The following is a 27,670-nucleotide window of genomic DNA, read 5'->3' as shown; positions in this document are numbered from 1 at the left end:
GGAATCTTTCTAGCACTTTCTGTGTAGCTCTTTAAACCTTAATTTTGTCTTTACCTTTCATGCTCCTCCTCCCCTCCCATCTACCTCAACTCACCTCCCTTGGTTTCTCTAACCCTGACGTCAATTGTCCTGAGCCCTGGCCATCATTTCCTCCATTATGGTGACTAGCCCTCCCTTCTGTAGTTCAGCAGGCCATTCTTCGAATCTAGCCGTAGCCCTATGGCTCACTTGTCGTGCCTTCTCGAAAGTCCGGTTCCTCCCAGTTGGCCTCCGGCCCTTGAGGGTGGGACCTAGTTAGGTGATGGGAATAGAGCTGAGTTTCTCTTGCGAGAAGGGTGGTGCCATCTGAAGGTTCCAATAAAAAGCGAGATGGCGGAGCAACGGAGCCAATGAAACCACGGAATGGTTTGGGCTGGTGGTATGGACGGTCGGGGTCAGTGAGGCAGGCAAACGGGAGGCGTGGGCCGGGTCTAGTGTCGCGATGTGCCTACAGAGAAGTGTTAGGTCTGCAGCGCCCTCGGTCTCCAGTTTGGATGGAATTTGGGAACCCCGAAGCCACCATTTTAGAATCGGGCTTGGAACGGGCTAAAAACACCCACGTCCCAGACCCAGCTAATGCTCCGCCCTCCACTCCTGGGGTCCGGAAGCGGACGTGATGGATACGGAAGTAGACTGCTGTTGCCGAGGGGACGGGACGGGCAGATGCCAACATGGCAGCGGTTGGGGTTGGCGGATCCACCGCGGCGACCGGGCCAGGGGCCGTGTCCGCTGGCGCGCTGGAGCCTGGGTCCGCCACAGCGGGTGAGATGACCTGAGGCAGAGCAATTGGCTGGGAGGAGATCGGGATCCTTGGGGGGGTGGAATGATCCTGCACTGAAGTGACAGTGGCATCTCGTGTAAACGAATGGACATAGTGTGTGTGAGAGAGTGTTGTGCGAAGAAGGGGAGAGAACGGACCATTGTCCGATGGGGGCAGCAATCGGTCATTTTGTGGATGCTTGTGGCGGGGGGTCCTGGACTTGGAAATAAAGACCATTGCAAATGTGTAGGGGATTTCCTTTTGAGGAGGCTGACCATTGAGAACGTTCTGGGGGTGTGGGTACTCGTTAATTGTGGAAGGGAGAGACGATTTTTAGTGTGGGAGTTTTTCCTTATAGAAGGGAGAGGCGGTTCTTAGTCTGATGGCTTTTTCCTTATAAAGGCACCTTATAAATTGTCAGGGTGGGGCATATCCTTGTATGACTAGTGGATCCATTTTGAGCATGAGGCTGTCCTTCATTGCATGGAGAGATTGTTCTGGGGATGTCCCAGCCAAATGGAGATAGTTCTATTTGTGCTGAGGTGAGAGGGTTCCTTCCTTATAGGTCAGGGAAAGAACATTCTGAGGGTGCCAAGTCCTATATTATAGCAGAGAGAGCTCATTGTGAGTGTGGGTAGAACAAAGAATTATTCTTTGGCTAGGAGGACAGTGTACAGCAGAGGGGGGATGGACTATATGGAGTAAGGAAGTATTTCCTTGTGTGATTAAGGTAGTCAGACTACTGGGTAACCATTGAATGAGATGGAAAAATAGAAAAATCCGTAGGAGATGGACATCTTAAACAGTTGTCCCATTCATTATATTGGGATATTCTCTTATGGGACAGTCCCTCAAGTTGAAACATCACTTCATATAAATCCTCAGTTTGCTCATCCACAAAATGGGATTCTTCACAGTACCTTCAGAGACCACATGGTGGGAATCCATGTAAACCCCTTAGTCCAGTGGTAGGCAGTAAGCATTCAATAAATATGGGGAATGCTGTCTGAGAAAGACTTGCTTCCTGGGGGAGGAGGAAGTGAATATGTGTGTCCAGGGCCTGCTCAGGTCATTTCCTCATACCTTACTAAGGATTTCAGATTAGGAGCTGGTCAGAATGGGGCCCGCTTCTCCCTGTCTGACACTTTTGCCAGTAACTGAGGGTGTGGAAACTGGTAGGGAATCAGATTCTCATTGAGGCAGGATGGGCAGGCAGAGGAAGTCCCAGTGACTGGGAGCTTTTGGAGAAAAGAGGGGTGAGGTGGGTGGCTGTACCCCAACAGCTTCTGACCCCATCCTTCTGTGTTCATTCCACTCCCTACAGCTCACCGGCGCCTCAAGTACATATCCTTAGCTGTGCTGGTGGTCCAGAACGCCTCCCTCATCCTTAGCATCCGATATGCTCGCACACTGCCTGGTGACCGCTTCTTTGCCACCACCGCTGTGGTCATGGCTGAAGTGCTCAAAGGTGTCACCTGTCTCCTGCTGCTCTTCGCCCAGAAGAGGGGTATGAGCCAGGGAAGGGGTTGGTTGGTCTGACCCCCTGTGTGTAAGCACACCTGGGAGTTTTTTGGGTTTGGGTTTTTTCTGGGAGTGTATTATACTGGTGTGTTTGAAACTGCTTGGGGACTATGTAAGTGGCTTCCCTGCCACTCCAGCTGTGTAAAGTTTCATCGCCACTTGTATAGGTCTTCCACCTTGGGAACTGTAGTAGTGAGATGGTCTGCCCACAAGGTAACAGAACACTCTTGGGGATTCAAAACTTTAACACTATCCTATGGAAGCCAAGTGTGCTGGTACATGCCTATAGTAACAGCACTTGGAAGGTGGAGGCAGGAAGATCAAGATAATATAGGAAGTTCAAGGCTAGCCTGGGCTTCATGTGACTCTGTCTCAAAAGGAAAGAAAAACCTTGTAACATAGAGAACTCCATTACACACACACACACACACACACAATAAAATGGTTCACAATTCTTAACCCTTGGCCACCCTGTCATAAAGCAGCATCAGTGGCTAGCTGCTCACTGCTAATCTATATCTTTTGACATGGCTGGACCATTATAGGACCAGCTGGCTGGAGTGTCATGCACTTGTAACTACACCTGGTCAGCATACTAAGGCGGAGCATCAGTCAATTCCATGAATTCAAGGCTATCTTGAGCAACATTTAATTCTCCAATGATTCAAAACAAGAAAAAAAAGCAATAAGTAAATGAAAGTATACCTACAGTTGGGGGTATAGCTTAGTTGATAGAGTACCTAGAATATATAAAACTGAGTTTGATGTCCAGCACATTAAAAATCAGTGTGACAAATGCCTATAATCTGAGGCAGAAGGATCAGCAGTTCAAGGTCATCTTTGACTACATAGTGAGTTCGGGGACAGCTTGAACTATCTGAAGTTCTGTCTAAAAAAGGAAGCATAATAAAATCATACATGATAAAATAACAATAAAGCTGGGTAATTAGGCATGTAGGAGGCAGGAGGGTCATAAATTCTAAGTCTTCCTGGGCTGAAGCAAGATCCTGTCTCAAAACAAAACAAACAAACAAACAAAAACCCAAACCACCAATGAACAAAAAAAAAAAAAAAAGAAAGCCAGACCTGATGGTACAGGCATGTAATTTCAGGTACTTGAGAAGCTGAGGCAGGAAAACCATAAGTTCAACACCAACCTGGTCAATTTTCTAAGACCCAATCTCAAAATAAAACATAGGATTAGCAAAATAGCTCAGCAGGCGTCTTTAATCCCAGCACTCGGGAGGCAGAGGCAGGCGGATCTCTGTGAGTTCCAGGCCAGCCTGGTCTACAAAGTGAGTTCCAGGACAGCCTCCACAGCCACAGAGAAACCTTGTCTCAAAAAAAACAAACAAAAAAAAGCTCAGCAGGTAAAAGCTCTTGCCATGCAAGCCTGATAGCCTGAGGTCTATCCCCAGGACCCATGATGGAAGGAAAGAACTTGGCCCCATGAAGTCTGCAGACATATATCACACACAATACAAATAAAGGACTGGAAATGTAGCTCAGCTGTAGAGCATTTGCTTAGCTTCTTCAGGGCCACAGGTTCAATCCCCAGTACCATACATGTGTATATACACACAAGAAAGAAAACCAAAACAATAGTGGCGGGGAAGATGGCTTTATGGGTAAAATGCTATGCAAGAATGAAGACCTAAGCAGGGCGTTGGTGGCACACACCCTTAATCCCAGCACTCGGGAGGCAGAGGCAGGTGGATCTCTGGGAGTTCCAGACCAGCCTGGTCTACAGAGAGAGTTCCAGGACAGCCTCCAAAACTACACAGGGAAATCCTGTCTAGAAAAAAAAGATGAAGAAGACCTAGTTCAAGCTCCAGGACCCCTATAAAAAGCAGGCATAGTGGCATGCACCTAATCCCAGGTCATCTTTGTGAGCTCAGGGACAGGAGGCAGGGGACAAGCTCGAGGTTAGGAACAGGAAGGGCCTGTGTGCTCCCTGACCAGCCAGTCTAGGCAAAATATCCAGCCCTGTCTCAAAAAATAAGATGGAGAGAGCTAGAGAGATGGCTCAGTATAGTTAAGGACATACTCTGCTCTTGCAGAGGCTGAGTTCAGTCGCTATCACCTATGTTCAAGTGGCTCACAACCTCCTATATCTCCAGTTCCAGGGAATCCAGTGCCTCTGGCCTCCACAGGCAACTTCACACATTTATACAGACAACATAGACACAGAATTGTTTTTTTTTTTTTGGTTTTTATGAGACAGGGTTTCTCTGTGTTGTTTTGGAGGCTGTCGGTCCAGCCCAGCCTCGAACTCACAGAGACCCGCCTGCCTCTGCCTCCCAAGTGCTGGGATTAAAGGCGTGTGCCACCACGGCCCGGCGACACAGAATTGTTTTAAAGCTGCTGGGCGTTAGTGGTGCACGCCTTTAATCCCAGCAGTCCAGTCGGGAGGCAGAGGCAGGTGGATCTCTATGAGTTCGGAGACCAGCCAGGTCTACAAGAGCTAGTTTCAGGACAGCCTCCAAAGCTACGGAGAAACCCTGTCTCAAAAAAAAAATAATAATTTTTAAAGCCTTAAAAAGTAAAATAGGGTGAGGGTTGAGAGGTGGTTTGGCAGTTGAAAGCATTGGCTCCTCTTCCAGATTCTTGTTCCTGCACCCACACAGTGGCTAAGGTTTGTCAGTCTAGTTCCTGGGCATCTGATGTTTCTTCTGGCCTCTGTGGGCATTGACCCCATGTGGCACACAATCATACCTGCATGTACACATACATGCACAAATACTCCTACACATAAAATAAAAATCGATATTAAAACATTAGGATGCGAAGTGACGGAGGAAGACACCCAACATTTGTCTCTGTCTTCGTCAGGGGCATGCACAGACAAGTGTCCCAGCCCAGTCACACTCCCACACACAAAATCCCAAACCCAGAAGACTAAGCACTCCATCAGTCTTCAAATCTATAAAGCCTTCTTTTTGGGGGTTTTCAAGACAGAATTCCTTTGGGTAACAGCTCTGACCTAGAACTCACTCTGTAGACCATGCTGGCCTCAAACTCACAGAGATCCACCTGCCTCCCTAGTGCTGAGATCAAAGGCGTGCGCCACCGCCACCCAGCGGTAGCTTTTATTAATTTGTGAGGTGGGCAGCCGTGTGTTATGTAAGCTTGTGGAAGTCAGTAGTCAGCTGAATGGAATCTCTCCTTCCATCATATGGGTCCTGGGGATGGAATTAATGTTATCAGGCGTGGCAGCAAGCACCTTTACCCTGATAAGTCATCTTGCTGGCCCTATTTTGATTTTTTGAGATAGTTTCAGGTAGCCAAGGCTGGTTTCAAACACTGGAGCTAAGCTTGATTTTGAACTCCTGATCCTCTTGTGTCTGCCTCCCAAATTTTAGGATTATAGGTATGCACCACCATGATGAGTCACAATTTTAATTTGTATGCCTGCCTGCAAGGCCTTCCCTCCCCCCTTTGAGACAAGAACTCACTGTACTGCCTAAACCCATCTTAAACTCAAGTTGTTGGGCTAAAGTCCTGCTGTCTCAGCCTCTGGTATAGCTTGTGCTCCAGCTACAGGCACACCATTGGGCTCTGCTCAGTTTGCATTTCCTTGAATTAGCTAGTGATAACCTAGCCTTCAGTGTTGAACACTTGTTCACCATGTGCTAAAACCCTAGGTTACATCCCCATCACGACAAAAGGAAAAGCTCTTGAGTGCTTGTAACCGTGCCATTTGAATAAGAGCTTTTCCTCAGCTATACAATAAGGCTTTGTCGGAAAAACCAAAATAAGTAGCCGGGTGGTGGTGGCGCACGCTTTTGATCCCAGCACTTGGGAGGCAGAGGCAGGAGGATCTCTGTGAGTTCGAGGCCAGCCTGGTCTACAAGAGCTAGTTCCAGGACAGCCTCCAAAGCCACAGAGAAACCCTATCTCGAAAAACCAAAAAAAAAAAAAAAAACCAAAAGAAGTAGCAACCTAACCCTGACCTGATGTGGAGCACTTGGTAGACCTGGGTTTTGAGTTTCGCCACTTTTTTATGCATATCCACATAATTCTTCACAGAAATATGAGTGTACTTTTTTTTGGTTTTTTGAGACAGGGTTTCTCGGTATTGTTTTGGAGGCTGTCCTGGAACTCACTCTGTAGACCAGGCTGGCTTTGAACTCACAGAGATCTGCCTGCCTCTGCTTCCCCAGCGCTGGGATTAAAGGCATGAGCCACCAACGCCTAGCATGAATGTGCTTTTTTATGGTGTGCAGAATAGCTGTGAAGGATTTGAGGTGTGTTTTGTGGTACATCATGTTACCTTTTTCCTACCTGGACGAGGTTAAATCCATTCATTACTACTGAAATGAGTGCTGTCATGGACATAGGGGAGATTTTATGGATCAGCATCAGACAGGCATCCCTAAGCTGACTCTGTGCAGTGGTTGTGGAGATCCTCTAGGGGCGACTGTCCTCAGGTAGAACCTAAAAGATGAATTCATCTTTAGATTCATAGGAAGTTCAAAGCCAGCCTGTGTAACATGAAATCTGTCTAAAGGAAATAATAGTAAAATGTAGGACTGGACCGCGCAGTGGTGGCGCACACCTTTAATCCCAGCACTCGGGAGGCAGAGGCAGATGGATCTCTGTGAGTTCGAGGCCAGCCTGGTCTACAGAGCGAGTTCCAGGACAGCCTCCAAAGCCACTAAGAAACCCTGTCACTAAAAAACAAAAAAAAGTGTATCTCAGTGGTGTGGTGTGTGAGGCCCTGGGTACAACCACAAAACAAACAGACGAAAACATCTAAAACGTCCCTTCTGAGAGATAGTTGTGTACCCCTGCCCAGGAACCCAGAAGCTCCATGTCGTGAGCTTCTATTACTTGCGATGCTTTCATTGTTCAGACATGTCAAGTGCTCTCCCCAAATGGACTTATGCCAGGAAGGTAGGTCTCAGGTGGGTGAAATGTGGCTGATTAGCAGGCATAGTGGGATAGGTAATAGTTTTATACCAATTAGTTTTCTTTTCTTACAGTGTTGGGGTAGAACCTGAGGAGACACATCTGCTGGGCAAGCACCCCACCACTGAACTACATCCCTATCCCCTTTGCAGCCATTAAGTTGAGTATCAGGAAGGCTTTTTTTTTTTTTAAGACAAGGTTTCACTGTAGCCCTGGCTGGTCTTGAATTCAATATGTAGACCAGGTGCTAGCCTCAAACTAAGCAGATGAGCCTGCCTCTGCCTCCTGAGTGCCGGGATAAAAGGCATGGGCCAGCATGCAAGCTCAGAAAAAAGTTCTCATTGGTATTGCACTGCTGTAGGAGAAACTGAGCGCTAGGAGGGGAAGAGTAGCTCAGTGGTGATGGAAGGCAGAGCTGGGAGGTGGACATCGGGGCCAAGCCTGGTCCCGGTCTTCAGCAGACTCTCTCCCGCGTAGGTAATGTGAAGCACCTGGCTCTCTTCCTCCACGAGGCTGTGCTGGTGCAGTATGTGGACACACTGAAGCTCGCCGTGCCCTCTCTCATCTATACCTTGCAGAATAACCTCCAGTATGTTGCCATCTCCAACCTGCCAGCCGCCACTTTCCAGGTGAGCCCCCAGCCCAGCCCAGCTCCAGGGGAACTAAGAAAGGGACATGTAGATGGAAGGAGGGAGGTCGTCTGCAGAGAGCAAGAACTCTGTCACTTTCCAAATGTTCTTGGAACCCCCTCCACTTTGGCTTTCGTATGTGTCATAATTGGGGATGGGGGGATGCTGGCATAACTGAAACCATAGTTGGGGCCAGACATGGTGGCATGTACCTGCAAACCCAGCACTCAGGAGGCTGAAGCAGGAGCATTTGGGGTGGTACTCGCCTTTAATCCCAGAGGTTGGGAGGCAGAGGCAGTCGGATCTCTGTGAGTTCGAGGCCAGCCTGGTCTACAGCGTGAGTTCCAGGTCAGGCTCCAAAACAATACAGAGAAACTCTGTCTCAAAAAAACAAAACAAAAAAAAAGAAGCTATTTCTTGGATCTTGAGAGATGGCTCAACAATTAAGAGCTCTGGCTGTTCTACAGGACTCAGGTTTGATTCCCAGCACCCACATGGCAACTCACAACTGTTTGTTGCTCCATTTTCAGAGGATCTGATACCCTCTTCACCTCCAAAGGTACTAGCCATGCATGTGATGCACAGATATTCATGCAGGCAACACATCTGTACACAGAAACTATTTTTTTAAAGAAAGAAACCCTAGGGCCGGGCGTTGGTGGCGCACGCCTTTAATCCCAGCACTCGGGAGGCAGAGGCAGGTGGATCTCTATGAGTTCGGAGACCAGCCTGGACTACCAAGCGAGTTCCAGGACAGCCTCCAAAGCCACAGAGAAACCCTGTCTCGAAAAACCAAAAAAAAAGAAAAGAAAAAAAGAAAAAAGAAAAAAAGAAAGAAATCCTATCAAAAAGAAAAGACATACCGGGAGAATCCTTGAGTGCTTATTGATAAGTCTGTGGTCTTTGTGTATAGTCTTGTTTCCACAAGGTTGATTAAAGAGCCTAGATACTACAGCAAGGTTGCCTGGGTGCAAATCCCAGTGCTGCTGCTTCCTAGCTATGCGATTGGGGGTGGTGTCAGTCACTTACCTTTCTCTGCCTTTATTTCTTTATTTGCCCATCCTTTATTATTTCATGTAGCCCATTAACTTGTTATGTAACATGATGCGCTGTGGTCCCCTGCCTCAACCACTCAAGTGTTGGGATTATTGGTGTGTGCCACCATGCCCTGTACTGGAGACAGAACCCAGCACTTTGTGCCTGCTAAGCAAAACTACCTGCTAAGCTATAGCGTCAGCTTTTCTTTTCTGTTTGGTTTTTGAGACAGGGTCAGTCTGGCCTTGAATTCCTGGTTCTTATTCCAACTCCTAAGTATTCTAGTTTCAGTCATGGGCCACCATGCTTATCTTTCTCTGAATTGCAGATTATAGTAGTGTTCAGTTCCAAGGTAGTTGTTAAGATTAAATGCACTATTTCTGATATAGTCCCCAGACCCACTCTGGACACACAGTAATTACAAATATCTCCTGACTTGGTTGTGGTTGATGCGTCTGTATGAAGACTTCCCTCATCAGAAAGCTTTCTCTTTATTCATTACCTACTTGGAGGTGTTTTACATACATCAGTGATGGCAGGCCTCAGAAAGGACAAGTGATTTGTCCCTATTGCATAGCTAGGAAAATTGGATTGGGTGGTAGGTTTGGGGTGTGGCTTGGAGCATCTTGACACAGCTACCTTTTTGTAACTCACTGGGAGGTTCTTTGTGAGATGATTTCTAGCCCAGACTGGCCTCTGACTTTACATAGCTGAGAATGACCTTGAATTTCTGATCCTCCTGCCTCCATTATCCAAGGGCTGGGATTAAGTCTGTGTATGCTAGTATGCTGTATATGTAATCTGTATATGTGAGCTCTTTACCAATTAAACTACATCTCTAGCCATCCGGGAGGGTCTTTGGGAACTAGTTAGCCACAAGTTAGTGAGTATTCAGTGGCGGCTTAATTTTATTGTCGTGTACCCCCACCTTCTCCTTTCATTGCACTTTCTGGGAGTCGGGGCCAGCCCTCAGTGCCTTCCGTGTGGAACTTGCAGGTGACCTATCAGCTCAAGATCCTGACTACAGCGTTGTTCTCCGTGCTCATGTTGAACCGCAGCCTCTCACGCCTGCAGTGGGCCTCCCTGTTGCTGCTCTTCACCGGTGTGGCGATTGTCCAGGCACAGCAGGCTGGTGGCGGTGGCCCACGGCCACTAGATCAGAATCCCGGGGCAGGACTAGCAGCTGTGGTGGCCTCCTGTCTCTCTTCAGGATTCGCAGGGGTATACTTTGAGAAGATCCTCAAAGGCAGCTCAGGTTCCGTGTGGCTGCGGAACCTACAGCTAGGCCTCTTTGGCACAGCGCTGGGCCTGGTGGGGCTCTGGTGGGCTGAGGGCACTGCTGTGGCCCGTCGAGGCTTCTTCTTTGGGTACACACCTGCTGTGTGGGGTGTGGTACTAAACCAAGCCTTTGGCGGGCTATTGGTGGCCGTTGTTGTCAAGTATGCTGACAACATCCTCAAGGGCTTTGCCACCTCCCTGTCGATTGTGCTGTCCACTGTTGCCTCCATTCGCCTCTTTGGCTTCCACCTGGACCCATTATTTGCCCTGGGCGCTGGGCTCGTCATTGGTGCCGTCTACCTCTACAGCCTTCCCCGAGGTGCAGTCCAAGCCATAACTTCTGCTTCTGCCTCTGCCTCCGGGCCCTGCATTCACCAGCAGCCTCCTGGGCAGCCACCACCACCGCAGCTGTCTTCTCGAGGAGACCTCATCACGGAGCCCTTCCTGCCAAAGTCAGTGCTGGTGAAGTGAGAGCTGGTGGTGGTTGGGAGAGCTGGGGCGGGGGGTGGGGGTTGGGTTTGAGGGGGTTGAGCTTCTGATGGTCCAGAGTTGTTGCCAGGCCTGACTTGTGGGGTTGGAGGGCTTTTTTTTTTCTCCCACACTTCTAGAGGGATATGGAAGTAGGGCTGAATGTCACATGAACCCTTCCTGGTAGATGGACTCCCCTCTCCTGAAGGAGCTGCTTCCTTTGCCCCAGGCTATCCTCTTTGGGAACAGGGTTGGGGTACCGCTATTCCCGGCTTTCCCTCGTGACCCTCTGCTGGAAATGTCCTGTCTCTCATGCCTGGGACAGTTCATCCCAGCCATCCTACAGACTGGACAAAAGCCCAGCAGTTCTTCAGTAACGACTAATGACTACTCGTGGGGTTCCATTTCCTATTGTATGAGGCCTTCTCTCGTGCACCATTACCCTGGATCATGTCAACAGCTTGGGCTCTGCTGTGGCTTTGGGGCAGTTTCCCTGGTACAGAGACCCTTGAAGATCGGCCTTTTGTAAGTGCCTGGAGTGAGGACAGAGGCACAAGCTGAGAATTGGGCAGCAGTTCATCTTGGGGAAGGTGCAATAAGCACCGTTCACTTTTTAATAGTTGGGGCATTTGTGATAATCAGATTAATGATCCAGAGTGTTGGGAAAATGGGAAGGGGAGATCTTTGAAGTGACTGAATCTTGTGTAATTGAAGAGACAGAAATGAAGGATTATGTTCTGGGACATCCAGAGAGGAAAAATAAAGCTGCCAATGCACTTTCACAGCCCCATTGGCTGTTTAAACACCCTTACTTCATGGCGGGTATCAGAATTGATGAATTGTGGAACCTGCACCCCTGCGCTCCCCAAAGCTTACTAACTCCTTAACTGTATCCAAGATGTGTGTGTGTGTGTGTGTGTGTGTGTGTATGCGTGTGTATGTGTGTGTGCGCGCACACATAAATACACGCATGGAAGGTGCCTGGGCTGTCTTTGCTATATGTAAATAGGACCATTGGATCTTTATTTTTGATTAATTTGTTCTGATTTGGGGGGGGTGTTGTTTTCTAAGGAACTGTAATGAACATGTCAGGATACCCAATGCCAAATAAAGATGTTGTATTTATTTAGTCCATGTGTAGCTTTCTGACCCAGGGGCCCGCTCTCTCCACATAAGCATCATTCACTATTAACCCCAGGATTCCTAGCTTACTACTACCACCGTCGCCTGCCAGCTCAGCCCAGCTTTCTGTGTTTCTCTTTCCTTCCCATTTCCACCACAGGTTGCTCACCAAGGTGAAGGGTTCGTAGCTGCTGGAATTGAAGACGCTGGCCTGCCTTCGCTCTCCCCCTCTTGCCCTGGCCCAGCTGGGACTAAACTCTTATCAGTATTAGGGGTAGGGTGAGGGAGACATGGGAACTCCCTGTCCCCACCCACCCTGCCCCGCATAGGGCTGCCATGACTAACCTCTGTTACTGGGCCCACCTGAACTCCTGCTACCTTTGCAGTATTATTTCTTAGGTGAGTGTCTGCAAATAAAATGTATTTTGCATCTTGTCAACTGGATTGGAAAGCCTGAGAGGATGAAGAAGCAAGCACTTGACGCCTCATGGACATGATGCCCACACACAACAAAGCTTTTATTAAAAACAATAAGGAGACCAGGAGTGTAGCTCATTTGTGAAATAATTATTCAGCATACGCAAAGCTCTGGGTCCTATCGTCAGAATCACAAAGAAGAAAGACAGAAAGGCAAGGTACCAAAGCTGCAGGCAAGAGAGCTCAGTCCTGCTGTTTGGTTCGGGAGGCCTCAGCATTGGCGCGGAGCACAGCCCCCGGGGAGGGGTATGGGCGCTGCTGGAAGAGAGGCCCAGCTGCTGTGGTGTCAGCGCCTGTCTTGGCCTCGTTCCTCTTGGGTAGTCCTGTTGACCATGTGCCCCTGGGGACAGCAGACAATCAGAGGACACCCACACCCAGCTGCCCAACATTAACAAATGGGAAGAGATACAAGAGAGGGGACCGTTCACAGGTATAGCGACAACCATGAAACGGAATTGGCAGGGGGTTTCACTTACCGGGGTGCATCGGAGTATGAGCTGGGGTCCATAGGGTCTAATTCTTCATCTTTCCGGCTCGCCGCTACAGACATGAGCAGCTAGTCAAATTCTTCACTTGAGACCCAAGGAGGCCCTCCCTGATCACTGAGCCTCTCTCCCAGGAAAAAGTGCCAGTGGCTACCATGGCCCACAGCACCATTGTCTAGCTCAGGTCTAGGCATGCTGTTCCTCACATTCTGTGCCCTGGTACCTCACTTGACTCATCCATGACCCGGCCTGATCTACTTACCCTTTTTTAAAAAAAATTTATTTATGACAGATGCAGTTTGTCTACATGCCACAAGAGGGCACCAGATTGAATTGTAGATGGTTGCGAGCCACCATGTGGTTGCTGGGAATTGAACTTAGGACCTCTGGAAGAGCAGTCAGTGCTCTTAACCTCTGAGCCATCTCTCCAGCCCCCCTACTTACCCTTCTTGCTCTTGGGGTAAGGAGCCAGCTCCTCTCTGCGATGGTGGCGCCGGTCTTTACCATCTTCCCGGTCTGCCTTGTCATACCCACGGTCCCGATCTCGTTCCCTGTCCCGATCTCTCTCTCTGTCTACCTTGTCATAGCCCCGCTCTCGATCCCGGTCAGATTTATCATGGCTTCTGTCTGCCTTGTCATGGCCCCTATCTGGCTTCTCGTGATTTCGGTCTGGCTTCTCGTGATTTCGGTCTGGCTTCTCGTGATTTCGGTCCACTTTCTCATGATTCCGGTCCAACTTGTCCTCAGCATCTGCGGTAACACAAAGTCCTGAAGCCCGTCTCTTATACATATGGTCTCCTCAGCCCCTCTCTGAGACTGCAAGAGTTACTGAGACACCCCGGCATGCCAACTCACCTGCGTTACTGTTTCTGAGTTTCTTGGCAGATTTGGAAACGACAAAGTTGGGGTCATGTGGTGAGAGCCATGACACGAGGTCTGTGTCCACATTCCAGTAGTAAGGGAGCCCACTGTGGACAGTGAGAGGGAAGCAAGTCTCAGCACAGACGTCTCTCATACCAACCGTCTCCCCAACCTCTCTTTACATCTGCTCCATGGTTCCATATGCAGAGCTCCTCCCTCATCAACCCCACATAAGGGATTAACATGGGCAGGGAAAAGCCAGCCATCCCTCCTGCCTCGTGTTGGTAGGCTCACCAAGAAGGGTCAAACACCTTGTACCAGCTGGGTGGCAGACCCTCTATCCGGGTGGCCTCATAGTCAACAGGGTCATCATCATAGTCCTCCGCAATGATCTCTTCCTCCGGCTCTGCAAGAACAGAGAAACAGAGAAGCACTTTAAGAACCTGGGATTTATCTGTAATGAGATCTGGCGCCCTCTTCTGGCATGCAGGCATACATGCCGACAGAACACTATATATGTAATAAATCTTTAAAAAAAAAAAAAAGAACCTGGGATTTGCCGGGTGGTGGCGGCGGCACACGCACGCCTTTAGTCCCAGCACTCGACAGGCAGAGGCAGACGGATCTCTGTAAGTTCAAGACCAGCTTGGTCTACAAGAGCTAGTTTCCAGGACAGCCTCCAAAGCCACAGAGAAAGCCTGTCTCAAACAAAACAAAAAGAACCTGGGCCTGGGGTTCTCTTTCTACACTCACATCTACACCACTCACTGTATGTGGAAGACACAGAGATGTGTCTTGGGGATTGAAAGAGAATCTTCGCCGGGCGTTGGTGGCGCACGCCTTTAATCCCAGCACTCGGGAGGCAGAGGCAGGTGGATCTGTGAGTTCGAGGCCAGCCTGGTCTACAGAGTGAGCTCCAGGACAGCCTCCAAAGCTATACAGAGAAACTCTGTCTCGAAACACCAAAAAAAAAAAAAAAAAAGAAAGAGAATCCTCAAAAATTAACCAACTCCAGAGTTCAGATACCATCTGGCCCTGTATCAGCAGGGGGTTTGCCTAAAAATCATGGTTCATCTATTCACCTTTTTTTTAAAGCTTTCTTTTTATATAATTTATTTTTATTTTATGTTCATCGATGTTTTGCCTGCATAAGTCTGTGTGAGGATGCCAGACCCCCTGGAACTGGAGTTACAGACAGTTGTGAGCTGCCATGTGGGTGCTGGGAATTGAACTCCGGTCCTCTGGAAGAGCAGCCAGTGCTCTTAACCACTGAGCCATCGCTCCAGCCCCCTCTATTCACCTTCTTAACTGTGATTGGTTTCTGAGTCGTTTGCAGCAAGGAATTATTCCAAACATTGTTCTGAATCAACACCTAAGGGCTACATAGTAACCCTGCAGCAAGGTGTCTGGTTACAGTAGAATAAAAAAAAAGTTTCTATTATCAGCCCAATGCCTGGCAGGCAGTAGACCGACCCCTAACAAATTTCAGCTGTGGGTATAATTAAAAATAAAACACAAGCCGGGTGTTGGTGGCGCACGCCTTTAATCCCAGCACTCCGGGGGAGGCAGAGGCAGGCAGATCTCTGTAAGTATGAGACCAGCCTGGTCTATCAAGTGAGTTCCAGGACAGCCTCCAAAGCCACAGAGAAACCCTGTCTCAAAAAACCAAAAAAAAAAAAAAAAAAGAAAAGAAAAGAAAAAGAAAAACATGCCACACCAATTGGCAGTGGCACACACCTTTAATCCCAGCATTTGGGAGGCAGAAGCAGGTGGATCTCTGTGAGTGAGTTCAAGACCAGCCTGGTCTACAAAGCAAGTTCTAGGACAGCCTCAAAGCCACAGAGAAACTGTCTCAAAACAAAACAAAAAAGCACAAAAAGTGACACCAAAAGAATTGTCAAGTATGATCGACCATATTGCTATTGCTAATAAAATATATACTATTGGCAGTGGGTTCAATACTCTAAAGACTTAAACACTAATGATATGGGGTTTGCCTGAAACCCTGGATCCATACCCTAGCACCACCACCAAAAAAAAAAGAATGATCATTACTAGCACTATTAGGCACAAAGTCTATGGCTGGCCCAAAGGAGTCTATAATAGATGTCAGTTATCCATACAATAATTTGATGGACTTTCCAGTGCCTAACATACAGTATAGGTCAAAACGCATGGTAGATTTTATTATTATTATTATTATTGGCAATAATGTGTAATTAGCAGCTAATAATACAGTAAACCTAATTGATAGATGATCATTTTAGACTATTAACATAACGTGTGCCAGGCACTTAGGTAGACTCAAATAAACATTAACAGGTTATCATGCCCATTAACACAGTATGTGTTGGGTAAAACTACAAGTCATCAACACCTTGCTACTGTATTTGAAACAGGAGACTGCAGAATATTTCATTCTTATTAAATAAATAAATTCTGGCCTACTTAGCATTAGGGAAGCAGAGACAGGCAGATCTTTGGGAATACAAAGCCAGCCTGATCTACAGAATGAGTTCCTGGCCTGCCAGAAATACAGAGTGGGACCATGCAGTAAACAATTAATTAAATACCAAAAGTAGTCACCCCCTTTGGATTTATTTTCTAGTGTGTGTGCTTGAAAGAAAAATATCTGAAATTCACTACGTAAACCAGGCTATCATCTGGGATCCTTTTTGCCTGTCTCTGCAGTACTGGGATTATAGATGCATGGCATTATACCTAGCTTTTTTTTTCTCAAGACAGGGTTTCTCTGTGTAACAACCCTGGATGTCCTGGAAAGCACACACTCTCTCCCTCTCTTTGTTTTTTGGAGGCTGTCCTGGAACTCTGAAAACCAGGCTGGTCTCGAATCCGCAGAGATCCACCTGCCTCCACCTCCAGAGTGCTGGGATTAAAGGCGTGCGCCACCAACGCCTGGCTAGCTCTATTTTTTGAAGACTGGGTCTCGGCCAAGTTGCCACAGCTGGCCTCGATCTCCTGGGCTCAAGCCATCTTCGTATCTCGTCCTCCTAAGTAGGTGATCCTATGGGTACTTGCCACCATGCCCACTTGATTCATGAATTAAATTAAACTCTATTCTCCAGCCTTACACGTCACACAGTACTTACCAATCAGTAGTAACGGGTATCAGGAAAGTATATTGGAATTGAGATGCCTTCCAGGCCATACAAAGTATCAAGTATCAACCATAAAGCCTATCAAGGAGATTTACCTCAATAGTACAGCACATCCAAGGGCTTGGATTTGAACCCAGCAACGCAAAGGGGGAAAGGATGTGCGCTTTGGGGTTGAGGATGATGGTAGAACGCCTGCTCGGCATGCACCAGGGTTCGACGGGGCGGGAAGGGGGGCAGAGGAGGGAGAGATAAGAGAAGAGAGTAACACTATCTGCTATCAGCTTTCTCACCGGGCTCCAGATGTTTGAGGATGCCCCTCTTCGCCAAGCGGGTCTGCAATGCAACAGGGAGCGGCATTGTGGGTTGCTGACCAGGCCTAGGAACCGACAGACAGCAGTGAATGGCAGATCCAATAAACATTTCAATCAGGCTATCCAATAACCATGCACCACACTACAGCTTGTGCTCATTTGACCCCCACCTACCTAACTGCACCAGCAGCTGGAAGGACAGAACAAAGATGCAAGAGGTACGAGGCAGTCTGATGAGGACTAGTACCGCCAGAACTCAACTGATCAGGGCACTGGGGACCGGATACACCGAAGACCCAGTTCCTCTCCAGGCCAAGACTCCACCCATCGCCGGAGGGACCAAGTGGATCTCACCCGCAACCCAGAAATGGGATCACCCAACGTTCCTCTAAGTCAGCACTGTGGGAGGAACCAAGGTGCTGGGACGGGGGTGCAAAAATGTCAACACCATCTCCAGCTTTATAAGAAAGCTTCCACCTCGGCGTTAGCAGTACAGCTATGCGGATAATCAAAAAGTCTCTCACGCTGCCCTCTTTGTCACTATGCTTACCAATATCGAAGGGTTCTTCCTTTAAAGCACAAAGCGCTCCCCAGTCTCCCCAGATGCAGTTAACTGGTCGACTCCGGGGCTTACAGAGAACGGATATGGCCAGCCTGCCTAGCCAATAAGAGTGCGCCTTTGGCCTTACGTAAGCGAGGAAAACCAATTGTTTCCTTGGCCTACGTACGACGCCTCCGCTCTTGTGGGCGTTTCTGGGGGGGGAGTGGCTCGCCTGTGCGACCGTCTGCTCCAGGCCAGACGCTGGCGCCATGGAGGAGTACGCTCGCGAACCTTGGTACGGCGATGGGCACAGGCTTCGGGAGAGTCCCTGCGACGCCCAGGCCAACCACGGGAGGCGGGCGGGGAAGGCAGCGGCTACACTGTCAAGTCCCTGACGCGGGAGGCTTAGAAACTTCACTGCCTCAGCGCGTCCGGCATGGCTCCTCCTACTCGGACGTTGCTAAAAACCGCCACCGTGGAGTGTCCCTGTAGGTGCCGTGTGGGACACACCACCTCACTGTTCCCCTGACTGTTCTCCTAGAGCCTTTTAGTGAGCCAAAAGAGAGACGCTGGGCAAATCCATTACAGCAGCGGGGGAGGAGAGGCGTGGAGCCAAAACCCACAGAGTTTCCTCGCGTGGCTTTTCTCAGACTGGTTTTTGACTCCGGTTAGGGCATGTATGAATCCGCTGTGGGCTAAGAGGTGGGGCCTGGAGCTTCCTCACGGTTTTTTATTTTTCCGTTTTAAATTCTAAAATAACACTGTACAGGGGCTTCCTTGGACGTGCTACACACACACACACACACACACACACACACACACACACTTTGGAGGACAGAGTTCTGTTCTGCTTTACTTAAATAACATTAGGTAGTTACCACTGTTGAAACCTGCCAACTCTTTGTACATGTCAGTCCATGTGATTTTTTGACAGCAGCAAAACCGTTGGATTGATGCTCATTTGTAATGGAGAGCACTATTCTTTCATAATAAACCCAGCATTTGGAATGCTATGTAGTGTGACACCTCCCCCATTCTGAAAAAGAAAAAAAATGTGTTTTCCCACTTTTGCGCCACAGATAGATTTACAAACTATTTAGATTTTGTTTGTTTTGAGGCAACATCTCACTGTGTGGCCCTGGCTGGCCTGGAATTCTGACTAGGCTGACCGTAAACGCACAAATCCACCTGTCTCTGCCACCCGAGTGCTGGGATTAAAGGCGTGCTCTGTCACTGCCTGGCAGCACAAGCTTTCTTTTTGGGACAAGGGTCTCCATTTATAGCCCAGGTTGGACTCCAACTTGTGATCCTCTTGCCTCATTGTCCCAAGCATTGTGCTTAAAGGTACGTAGAACCAGACCTGGCTTTCCGTTGAGGCTTTTATGGGTCGTATTAAAAAGTGACAAAACTGCTTGGTGGCAGCGGCGGTGGTGCACGCCTTTAATCCCAGCACTCTGGAGGCAGAGGCAGGCGGATCTCTGTGAGTTCAAGGCCAGCCTGGTCTACAGAGCGAGTGCCAGGAAAGGTTTCAAAGCTACACGGAGAAATCCTGTCTCAAAAAACCAAAACCAAAACAAACAAAAAGACAGAACTGATTTGTTATTATCTGAGGTGTTTCTTACCAGTCATGAGCTTCCTATTTTGGTTCTCCAAGTTCCAAAGCGTCCAGGCTCGGCCGGGCATAGCCTCACATTAATTCTATCTTTTCCTTCCTGCTTGCAGCCCATGGCGAATTGTGGATGATTGCGGCGGAGCTTTCACTATGGGTGTCATCGGTGGTGGAGTCTTCCAGGCTATCAAGGGCTTTCGCAATGCCCCCGTTGTGAGTTGGGCCTTCCCCAGTGGTGTGGGAGTCTGCAGTCTTTCTGACAAAGATTACTGTTCCGAACACACATTCATTCAGTTGCTTGTTCACCTACTATGTGTTGGGCCTGGCTCCTGGGCCTATGATTTGAGTGACTGACTCTGTTCGTCAACTGTCTTGCTGGAGCTCTGTGGAAATGCTGTACTGTCAGAAACAGTCTTAGGAGCTAGAAGTATATGTAGATGTAGTTTTTGTAGGGACTGATCAGCTCTGTTTTGCCAGCTGCCTCCCAAATAACCACTCAGATTTTTTTTTTTTTTTTTTGGTTTTTACGAGACAGGGTTTCTCTATATTGTTTCGGAGGCTATCGGTCCAGCCCGGTCTCGGAACTCACAGAGATCAGCCTGCCTCTGCCTCCCGAGTGCTGGGATTAAAGGCGTGTGCCACCACCGCCTGGCCAGATTTATTATTAATTATAAATGCTTGACCAATAGCTCAGGTGTGTTACTAACTAGCTCTTACAACTTGAATTCATCCATTTCTATTAATCTGTGGCTCATGGTTTTTACCACTCCTGTATGTCCTGCTTCCTCTCAAACTGGCTGGTGACTCCTCTGACTCCACCTTCTTTCCCAGCATTCTTTCCATCCCCAAAATCCTGCCCAGTCATAGTTCAATCAGCTTTTTATTAACAATGAGAGTAATAATATTTATAGTGTACAAAGATTGTTCCAAGCACATATATAGCTCCATGGTAGAGTAGTTGGTTCATTTCTCAGCATCAATAAAAAGAAAAAGGATAGCATCAAATCTTTTTTTTTGTTTTGTTTTTTTGTTTTTTGAGACAGGGTTTCTCTGTATGGCTTTGGAGGCAGTCCTGGAACTAGCTCTTATAGACCAGGCTGGTCTCGAACTCACAGAGATCCACCTGCCTTTGCCTCCCGAGCGCTGGGATTAAAGGCATGTGTCACCAACGCCTGGCCTAGCATCAAATCTTAAATGTGTATGCAATGTATATTTTACTTCGAAACAGACTCTGGGTTAATATCCTCTATATAGAAAAATGACAGTAGTTTGACAGAGAAAACAGCCTTTAAACTGAATGGGGGGGCTTTTAATATAATTCTACCTCTTCCCCTGAGGTTGGAGATCTCATTAGATGTCACTGTTTTAAAGATGAATATGAGCTGGGTAGTGGTGGTACGCGTCTTTAATCCCAGCAGAGGCAGGAGGATCTCTGTGAGTTCGAGGCCAGCCTGGTCTACAGAGCAACACAGAGACCACGCTGGCCTTGAATTCACTCTGAACTCACAGAGATCTTTCTGCCTCTGCCTCCCGAGTGCTGGGATTAAAATCACATGCCACCACCACCAGGCAGAAAGTTATCTCTAACTCCCCATCCATCCAACATTTGTTGATAGCCATCCTGATTGGAGTAAATGAAATCTTAAAGTAGTCTTAATTTGCATTTCCCTAATTGCTAAGGATGTTAATCACTTTTTGAGGTATTTCTTAGCCATTTTTATTTTTTCTTTTGAGAACTCTCTGATCCATACCCCTTCCCCCTTTTTTGAGAGAAGGTCCTGGCTACTGAGAATTTACTATGTAGACCAGGCTGGTCTCAAAGGTAGGGGTGTGTGGGGGGGGCGTGTGTGTCTGTGTATGAGTATAAACATGTGGCAGTCAGAGAAGGACGTATGGGGTCTTCTTTCGCTTTTTGAGACAGGGTCTCTCACAGAACCAGAAGCTCCACTTCCAGCTAGGGTGACTGGCCAGCAAGCTATTGGGATATGCCTGTCTTATGCCCCACTCCCTGTAATGCTGGGGTTATAGGCATAGACAGCCATGCCTGACTTTACATAGGTGCTGAGGAATCAAACTCAGGTCCTCATGCTTACAAAGCCAAGTACTCTTAGCTACTGAGCCTTATCTCCAGCCCCTCACCATAATTGCTTTTTCTTTTCTTTTCTTTTTTTGTTTTTTTCGAGACAGGGCTTCTCTGTGTAGCCCTGACTGTCCTGCAGCTCACTCTGTAGACCAGGCTGGCCTCTGAACTCACAGAGATCCGCCTGTCTCTGCCTCCTAAGGACTGGAATTAAAGGCATGCGCCACCACCGTCCAACATAACTTTGTTATTTTTTTTTATTTTTGCAAAGCCTCATACCTGAAGGTTGTCTTGAACCTTGAAGACAACTGGGCTTAGACTATTGAGACTCCTAAAGATGGACAGGGTTCTTGTTCCTCTATGAAATAGGTGTGAGCCTTTTGGGGATATGTTAGTTACTTTCTGTTGTTAAAATAAAACCTATGACCAATGCAAGTTATAGAAGAAAGACTATGTGGGCTTAGAGCTCCAGAGGGATAAGAGTCCACCGTGATGGGGATGCATGGCAGCAAGGAGCATGGCTGCCTAGGCAAGAAACTAAGAGCTGACATCCTCAGCGGCAATGTGAAGCAGAGAGACTGAACTCAAAATAGGCAAGGCTTTTGAGACAGTTGTTCTCAACCTTGCTAATGCTGTGACCCTTTACTGCAGTTTTCTTGTTGTGAGGCCGCCCAACCATAAAATCCTTTCATTGCTACTTCCTAACTGTCATTTTTGCTAGTTATGAATCATACTGTAAATGTTTTCTGATGGTCTTAGGCAACCTCTGTGAACCCCAGAGGCGTAGCAAGCCCCAGGTTGAGAGCCACTTTTCTTTCGTACATTTTGCTGTCTGAAGCTGTCTTGCTTACTTGCTTACAATCTGCCTCTGCCACTACTGTGTGCACTCACTCCGAGAGAGCAGGGAACTTGTACCTTGTTGTACCCCTGCATATAAGATGAAGCCTGGCACACAGGACCTGATCACTGCCTATTGAATGAATGAGTGAAGAAATTAATAAAGCTTAGCAACCCTGCTCTAAGAAAATCTTTGTTGGATTTATCGCCTGTTCTCCTGGTTCTCTGACTGCTGCTATGCTTCTGAAGCTTTCCCCTGCCTTCCCCTCTCTTTGTTGCCATGCTGGGAGTAGAAGAACCCTGGGCCTTGCTCATTCTAGGCAAGCGCTCTACCACTAAACATCCCAGTGCTCCTTCTTATATAGGCTGGAAACCCTGCCTTGCCAGTGGTCTGACACCTTTCCTTGCTTTCTCCAGGGAATACGACACCGCTTCAGAGGCAGTATCAATGCTGTGAGGATTCGAGCACCCCAGATTGGAGGTGAGGAGATTGGGGGAGCATAAAGACATGGTAGCAACTTTGAAGGTAGTTGATCTTTTGAGGCTAGACTATAAGTTAGAGACTTAGAGGTCCAGGGTCTTTTTGTTTTTGGTTTTTAGAGACAGGGTTTCTCTGTGTAGCTTTGTAGACCAGACTGGCCTCGAACTCACAGAGATCCACCTGCCTCTTGCCTCCCCAGTGCTGGGATTAAAGGCGTGCGTCATCACCACCCAGCAAGGTCCAGATTCTAACCCAGAGTCTCACTAGAACTTCCTGGGTGATGATATTTCCCAACAGTTTAATATGAAAGGACAGGATTGTATATTTATTTGTTTGTGAGACTGGTCTCTACATAGCTCTTGCTGTTCTAGAACTTACTCTGTAGACCAGGCTGATCTTGAACTCCCAGAGATCCACCTTTCTCAGCCTCCTGAGTGCTGGGATTAAAGGTGTGCACCACCAAGCTTGGGATATTCTGCAGTTGAAATTTGGGTCCAGGCTCTTCCCTATTAGGTGACCGCTAGTAGCATACTTCCTCCAAACCTCATCTGATCATGATACCGTTGACAGCCCAATAGGTAGTTTCAAAATTAATTCACATTGTATTTACTAAGTGCTAGTTACTATGCTGAGCCTTTTGATTATATTAACTAATTTAAAGTTCAGAAGTCAACTAACACAGGGTTCTTCAAATAAGTACTAGAAAACAGTAAGCCCTCAATAAACATTTTTTTTTGTTATTTTGGTTTTTTTTTTCCAAAACAGGGTTTCCCTGTCCTCAATAAACATTTTAACTACAGGTTGAGTATCCTTATCCAAAATGCTTAAGACCAGAAGTGTTTTCACATTTCAGATTTTGGACTTTTTAGTATTTGCATATGCATAATAAGATATTTTAGAAATGAGACCCAAGTCTAAACACAGTTTAGTTCGTAGAGTACTTACCTAGCATCACAAAGTCCTGGGTTCACTCCCCAGCTCTTCATAAAACTTGGGTAGATTGGTGCTCACTTATAATCTCAGCATTTGAGAGATGGAGACAGAAGGATTCGAACTTCAAGATTCTCTTTGGCTACATAACTTGTTTTGGGGCCAGCCTTGACTACATGAGATATGTCTCAAGAAAGAGGGAGACTGAGGATGTAGCCCAGTGACCAAGTACTTGACTGATATGTATGGAACCCTCAGTTCCATTCCCCGCCACCACCAACAAAACAAAACAAACAGAGGGATTTTCTCTTTATTTTTTGTTTGTTTTTCAAAACAGGGTTTCTCAGTAGTTATGGAGCCAGTCGTAGAACTCACTCTGTAGACCAGGCTGTAGAGGGATCTTTCTATGTTGTCCAGGCTGGTCTCAAACTCTTAGGCTCAAGTGATATTGCCTTCTGTAGCTCCTCAGCGTTCCTTGTAGCTAGAACTGCAGCTGAATACCTCATGCTTTGTTTATTTGTTTGTGTTTTGCTTTTTTGAGACAGGGTTTCTCTGTGTAGCCCTGGCTGTCCTGGAACTCACTCTGTAGACCAGGCTGGCCTCGAACTCACTGAGATCTGCCTCTCAAGTGCTGGGATTAAAGGCATGCGCCACCACCAGCCAGCATTCTCCTGCATTTTTACTGTTTCATGTCATATGAGGTCGGCTATAGAATTTTCTGCTACTTGTATCATGACCATGCTCAAAAAGTTATAGGTTTTGAACCATTTTGGATTTCTAGATTATGCATTCTTTATATATATATATATATATATTGTGTTCTGGCATTCCTGACCTGTTTCCTTCTCCCTGAAATCAAAAACAGAATTCCAACTCCGTGTGATAATTTATTTATTTATTTTAAAGACTTATTTATTGTGTATACAGTATTCTGTCTGCACATATGCTTGTAGGCCAGAAGAAGACACCAGATGTCATTACAGATTATTATGAGCCACCATGTGGTTGCTGGGAATTGAACTCAGGACCTCTAAGAAGAGCAGTCACTGCTCTTAACCTCTGAGCCATCTCTCCAGCCCCCTCCATATGGGAATTTAAAGGATTAAAATTGCTTCATTGAAAACTGTATAAAAGGTTAATCTGCTTGTATCGATTTATCAACTAAAAATGATTTTGATGCTAACTAAAGACCTAATCAAATGGGAGACTCTTCACAGTGGGAAAGATGGAGTGTTCCATAGGGGTCTCCACCTGTCTTATGTCTGGACTTTCTTTCCTCTTGTATTGGTGTTGAAATTGTAATCCATGGCTTTCTACAGGCTATGTGACTCTCCCAACCCACTTTTTTTTTCAGACAGGCCTTCACTCCATGGGTGTCTAACTCTGTAGGCCTCCTGCCTGAACCTCCCAGTTGCTGGGGTTACACCAGTCATAGGTGTGTGCGTTTGCTGGGAATTCCCCTAGGCAAACACTGTATCACTGAGCCATGTCTTCGGTCCCAGCAACCTCTTTCTTGGTCACTTTTCAGCCCTTGGAAGTTCCCAGATGTTGAGATATGGAGTCTCAGAATTTCTAGGACTCACTGATAAGGGCTCTGTCCCCTTACAGGTAGCTTTGCAGTGTGGGGAGGCCTGTTTTCCACCATTGACTGTGGCCTCGTACGACTGCGAGGCAAGGAAGACCCCTGGAACTCCATCAGCAGCGGAGCGTTGACGGGAGCAGTGCTGGCTGCCCGCAGTGAGTGCCTCTAACCCCACCCCGGTCCTGCCCCTGCTCTGGCTGCCCTTCCTCAGCCCTGTCTCTTTCTGCCTCCCAGGTGGTCCGCTGGCCATGGTGGGCTCTGCGATGATGGGGGGCATCCTGCTGGCCCTCATCGAGGGTGTTGGCATCCTTCTCACTCGCTATACTGCCCAGCAGTTCCGCAATGGTGAGGACCTGGTGGGCGATGCTCAGGGAAGAGTCAGGAAGCCTTCTCCCCTCTTCCTCACCTCCTTATCTCATTCTCCCTTCTCCAGCACCCCCGTTCTTGGAGGACCCCAGCCAGCTAACCACGAAAGAGGGAGCTCCGGCCCCAGGTTATCCCAACTACCAGCAGTACCACTGAGGAAGCCGCTGCCTGCCCCTGCCACCGTGGAGCTGCTCCTCAGTTTCCTCCCGGATGGTCTATCTCCAAGGGAGGACTGGTTCCTACATAACCCTGGGACCCTCCAGAGAGGGCCTCTGTTCTACTCCCTTGTTCTGTGGTAGGGGTGGGGGTACCCCAGCAGCCTTGTCACTTGGTCCCCTTTTTTTTGTCTCTCAGGGCACCTCAGCCTCACACATGTAACAGTGTCTCATCCCAGATCCTCCGTGTGGCACCCTGATGAACGTTTAAAGCCTGTTTTGAAATGCCTGTGTATGCACTCCTTAGTCATCCAGACGACCCTCTCCTCAGGAGAAGGGATTTGGGATTCTAGGACTTGACATTCCACAGTGAACGGATTCTAGTAAGGAGTTTCTGCAGGATAGTGGGGGAGAAAGAAGCAAGGTCTCACTTGAACTTGTGATGCTATCACACCCAGCTTCTAGTAGAGGGTTATAGAATGAATGCGCAAGGGAGGTAAGATACACAAAATATGAATTAGGAGCTGGGCAGAGGTGGTGCACGCCTTTAATCCCAGCACTCCAGAGGTAGAGACAGGCAGATCTCCGCAAGTTCGAGGCCAGCCTGGTCTACAGAGTGAGTTCCAGGACAGCCAGGGGTACACAGAGAAGCCTTGTGTTGAAAAAACAACAAAAAAGACTAATTAAGCACATGATTAAGCATGGTTAGGGGCCAAATGATAGATCTAGTAAGCAGGAACAGACTTGGAAGAAAACTCAGGAACTCAGGGATTACTGGGTGTGTATAGATGCCGTGCATAAGTACACCGGAGTCCTAACCCGCCTTGCACAGGCACCCTTGTAGAGACTGGGAAACTAGCCTTAAAAAAGCCTTTTCTGAAAACCAGTGATTCTGTTTAAAAATTCCAATCTAGGCAGGCAGTGATGATTCACACCTTTAATCCCAGCACTTCGAGACATAGGAGGCAGGTGAATCTGTGAGTTCGAGACCAGCCTGCTCTACAAAACAAGTTCCAGGACAGCCAGGGCTACACAGAAAAACCCTGTCTCAAAAAACAAAACCAAAGCCAGGCGTTGGTGGCACTCGCCTTTAATCACAGCACTTGAGAGGCAGAGGCAGGTGGATCTCTGTGAGTTCGAGGCCAGCCTGGTCTACAGAGGGAGTTCCAGGACAGCCTCCAAAGCTACAGAGAAACCCTGTCTCAAAAAACACCAAAAAAAAATCCGCATGGTCTTGTAACAGCTCTGCGATGTCTGAGATTAAGGTCCAGGCATCATGGAGAGTGCTTGCTCAAAAAAAGGTGCCCTGTGTTCGTCTCTTGTCACTTCTTGTGCTTGGTGGTGTCTGCATTTTTCACGTTTGCTGTTCTTTGTTACTGTTTTTAATTACATTTTAAATTGCTTTTCATTTAAGTCTCTTATATAATATATTTTGGTAGTATTTTTCCCATTTTCCAACTCTTCCAGATCTCCATCTCCCTATTTAACTTTATGTTCTTTTCTTTGTTTTTTGAGACAGGGTCTCACTATGTAGACCTGACTGTCCTGGAAATTGCTTTGTAGACCAACTGGCCTTGAACTCAGAGATCTGCCTGTCTTCTGCCTCCAGAGTAACGGGTTAAAGGCCTGTGCTTCTACACCTGGCTTGCTGTTTGTTTTTCAGGGACTTGCGGGGCATTAGTGACACACCTTTAATCCCAGCACTCGGGAGGCAGAGGCAGGTGGATGTTTGTAAATTAGAGACCAGCCTGGTCTACAAGAGCTAGTTCCAGGACAGCCTCCAAAGCCACAGAGAAACCCTGTCTCAAACAAACAAGCTAGGAACTCAAGTAACCCAGGCTGACCTCTGACTTGCTGCATAACAGTGGCTTGTCCTGTAAACTGATCCTCCTGCCTCAGCTTCTAAGTGCTGTGATCACAGATGTATGCCACCATACCAGTTCTGTCTTGTTTTAGAGAGGTTCTCGTTAATATAGCCTGGACTCACCTTGAACTCCTAATCCTTCTACCTCCCAAGTGCTAGACTCACCACTTTTTTAAAAAGACTAAATTATGTACAGGTAGAGGACAGCT

At 47.6% G+C, this 27,670-nt stretch overlaps 3 protein-coding genes across 9 annotated transcripts; 2 read left to right on the top strand and 1 right to left on the bottom strand.

The window, feature by feature from the left end:
* Positions 1-398: 398 nt before the first annotated feature.
* Positions 399-12,302, top strand: Slc35a2 (solute carrier family 35 member A2). 6 transcript variants are annotated; one of them, XM_040733637.1, is made up of 5 exons: positions 399-801; positions 2,124-2,306; positions 7,709-7,860; positions 10,482-10,625; positions 11,924-12,302. In XM_040733637.1, the coding sequence occupies exons 1-5, from the start codon at positions 711-713 to the stop codon at positions 12,044-12,046; spliced, it is 693 nt and encodes a 230-aa protein (XP_040589571.1). In that variant the 5' UTR covers positions 399-710; the 3' UTR covers positions 12,047-12,302.
* Positions 12,254-17,699, bottom strand: Pqbp1 (polyglutamine binding protein 1). Of its 2 annotated transcripts, none has more exons than XM_005085119.4 (7): positions 17,567-17,699; positions 16,996-17,081; positions 13,881-13,992; positions 13,581-13,693; positions 13,170-13,475; positions 12,717-12,780; positions 12,254-12,580 (listed from the first exon to the last, which is right to left on the bottom strand). In XM_005085119.4, exons 2-7 carry the CDS (start codon positions 17,060-17,062, stop codon positions 12,424-12,426), a joined length of 819 nt encoding a protein of 272 aa, XP_005085176.1. In that variant the 5' UTR covers positions 17,063-17,081; positions 17,567-17,699; the 3' UTR covers positions 12,254-12,423. The 2 variants fall into 2 exon arrangements, with proteins under 2 accessions (XP_005085176.1, XP_012979962.1); XM_013124508.3 differs by lacking the exon at positions 17,567-17,699 and adding an exon at positions 17,191-17,490.
* Positions 17,700-17,725: 26 nt separating this feature from the next.
* Positions 17,726-25,886, top strand: Timm17b (translocase of inner mitochondrial membrane 17B). The gene is made up of 6 exons (XM_005085120.4): positions 17,726-17,852; positions 19,280-19,379; positions 22,501-22,564; positions 25,103-25,231; positions 25,311-25,421; positions 25,510-25,886. The coding sequence occupies exons 1-6, from the start codon at positions 17,827-17,829 to the stop codon at positions 25,596-25,598; spliced, it is 519 nt and encodes a 172-aa protein (XP_005085177.1). The 5' UTR covers positions 17,726-17,826; the 3' UTR covers positions 25,599-25,886.
* The last annotated feature ends 1,784 nt before the right edge of the window (positions 25,887-27,670 follow it).

Source organism: Mesocricetus auratus, unplaced genomic scaffold, assembly GCF_017639785.1.
Source record: "Mesocricetus auratus isolate SY011 unplaced genomic scaffold, BCM_Maur_2.0 Super-Scaffold_100033, whole genome shotgun sequence".
In the NCBI taxonomy this organism is placed as follows: domain Eukaryota; kingdom Metazoa; phylum Chordata; class Mammalia; order Rodentia; family Cricetidae; genus Mesocricetus; species Mesocricetus auratus.
Note: the sequence above shows the minus strand (reverse complement) of the source record. Positions and strands in the feature narration are given on the sequence as shown.

Bases quoted from the DNA above. Each gene is read 5' to 3' on its own strand.
- Timm17b (XM_005085120.4), top strand. From the start codon at position 17,827: ATGGAGGAGTACGCTCGCGAACCTTG. The intron at 19,380-22,500 runs GTGAGTTGGGCC...TGCTTTCTCCAG, and splicing joins GCTTTCGCAATGCCCCCGTT to GGAATACGACACCGCTTCAG. The intron at 22,565-25,102 runs GTGAGGAGATTG...GTCCCCTTACAG, and splicing joins TCGAGCACCCCAGATTGGAG to GTAGCTTTGCAGTGTGGGGA.
- Pqbp1 (XM_005085119.4), bottom strand. From the start codon at position 17,062: ATGCCGCTCCCTGTTGCATTGCAGACCCGCTTGGCGAAGAGGGGCATC. The intron at 13,694-13,880 runs GTGAGCCTACCA...CACTGTCCACAG, and splicing joins AAGGTGTTTGACCCTTCTTG to TGGGCTCCCTTACTACTGGA. The intron at 12,581-12,716 runs GTAAGTGAAACC...TGCTGTCCCCAG, and splicing joins TCATACTCCGATGCACCCCG to GGGCACATGGTCAACAGGAC.
- Slc35a2 (XM_013124467.3), top strand. From the start codon at position 711: ATGGCAGCGGTTGGGGTTGGCGGATCCACCGCGGCGACCGGGCCAGGG. The intron at 2,307-7,708 runs GTATGAGCCAGG...TCTCCCGCGTAG, and splicing joins GCTCTTCGCCCAGAAGAGGG to GTAATGTGAAGCACCTGGCT. The intron at 7,861-9,891 runs GTGAGCCCCCAG...TGGAACTTGCAG, and splicing joins TGCCAGCCGCCACTTTCCAG to GTGACCTATCAGCTCAAGAT.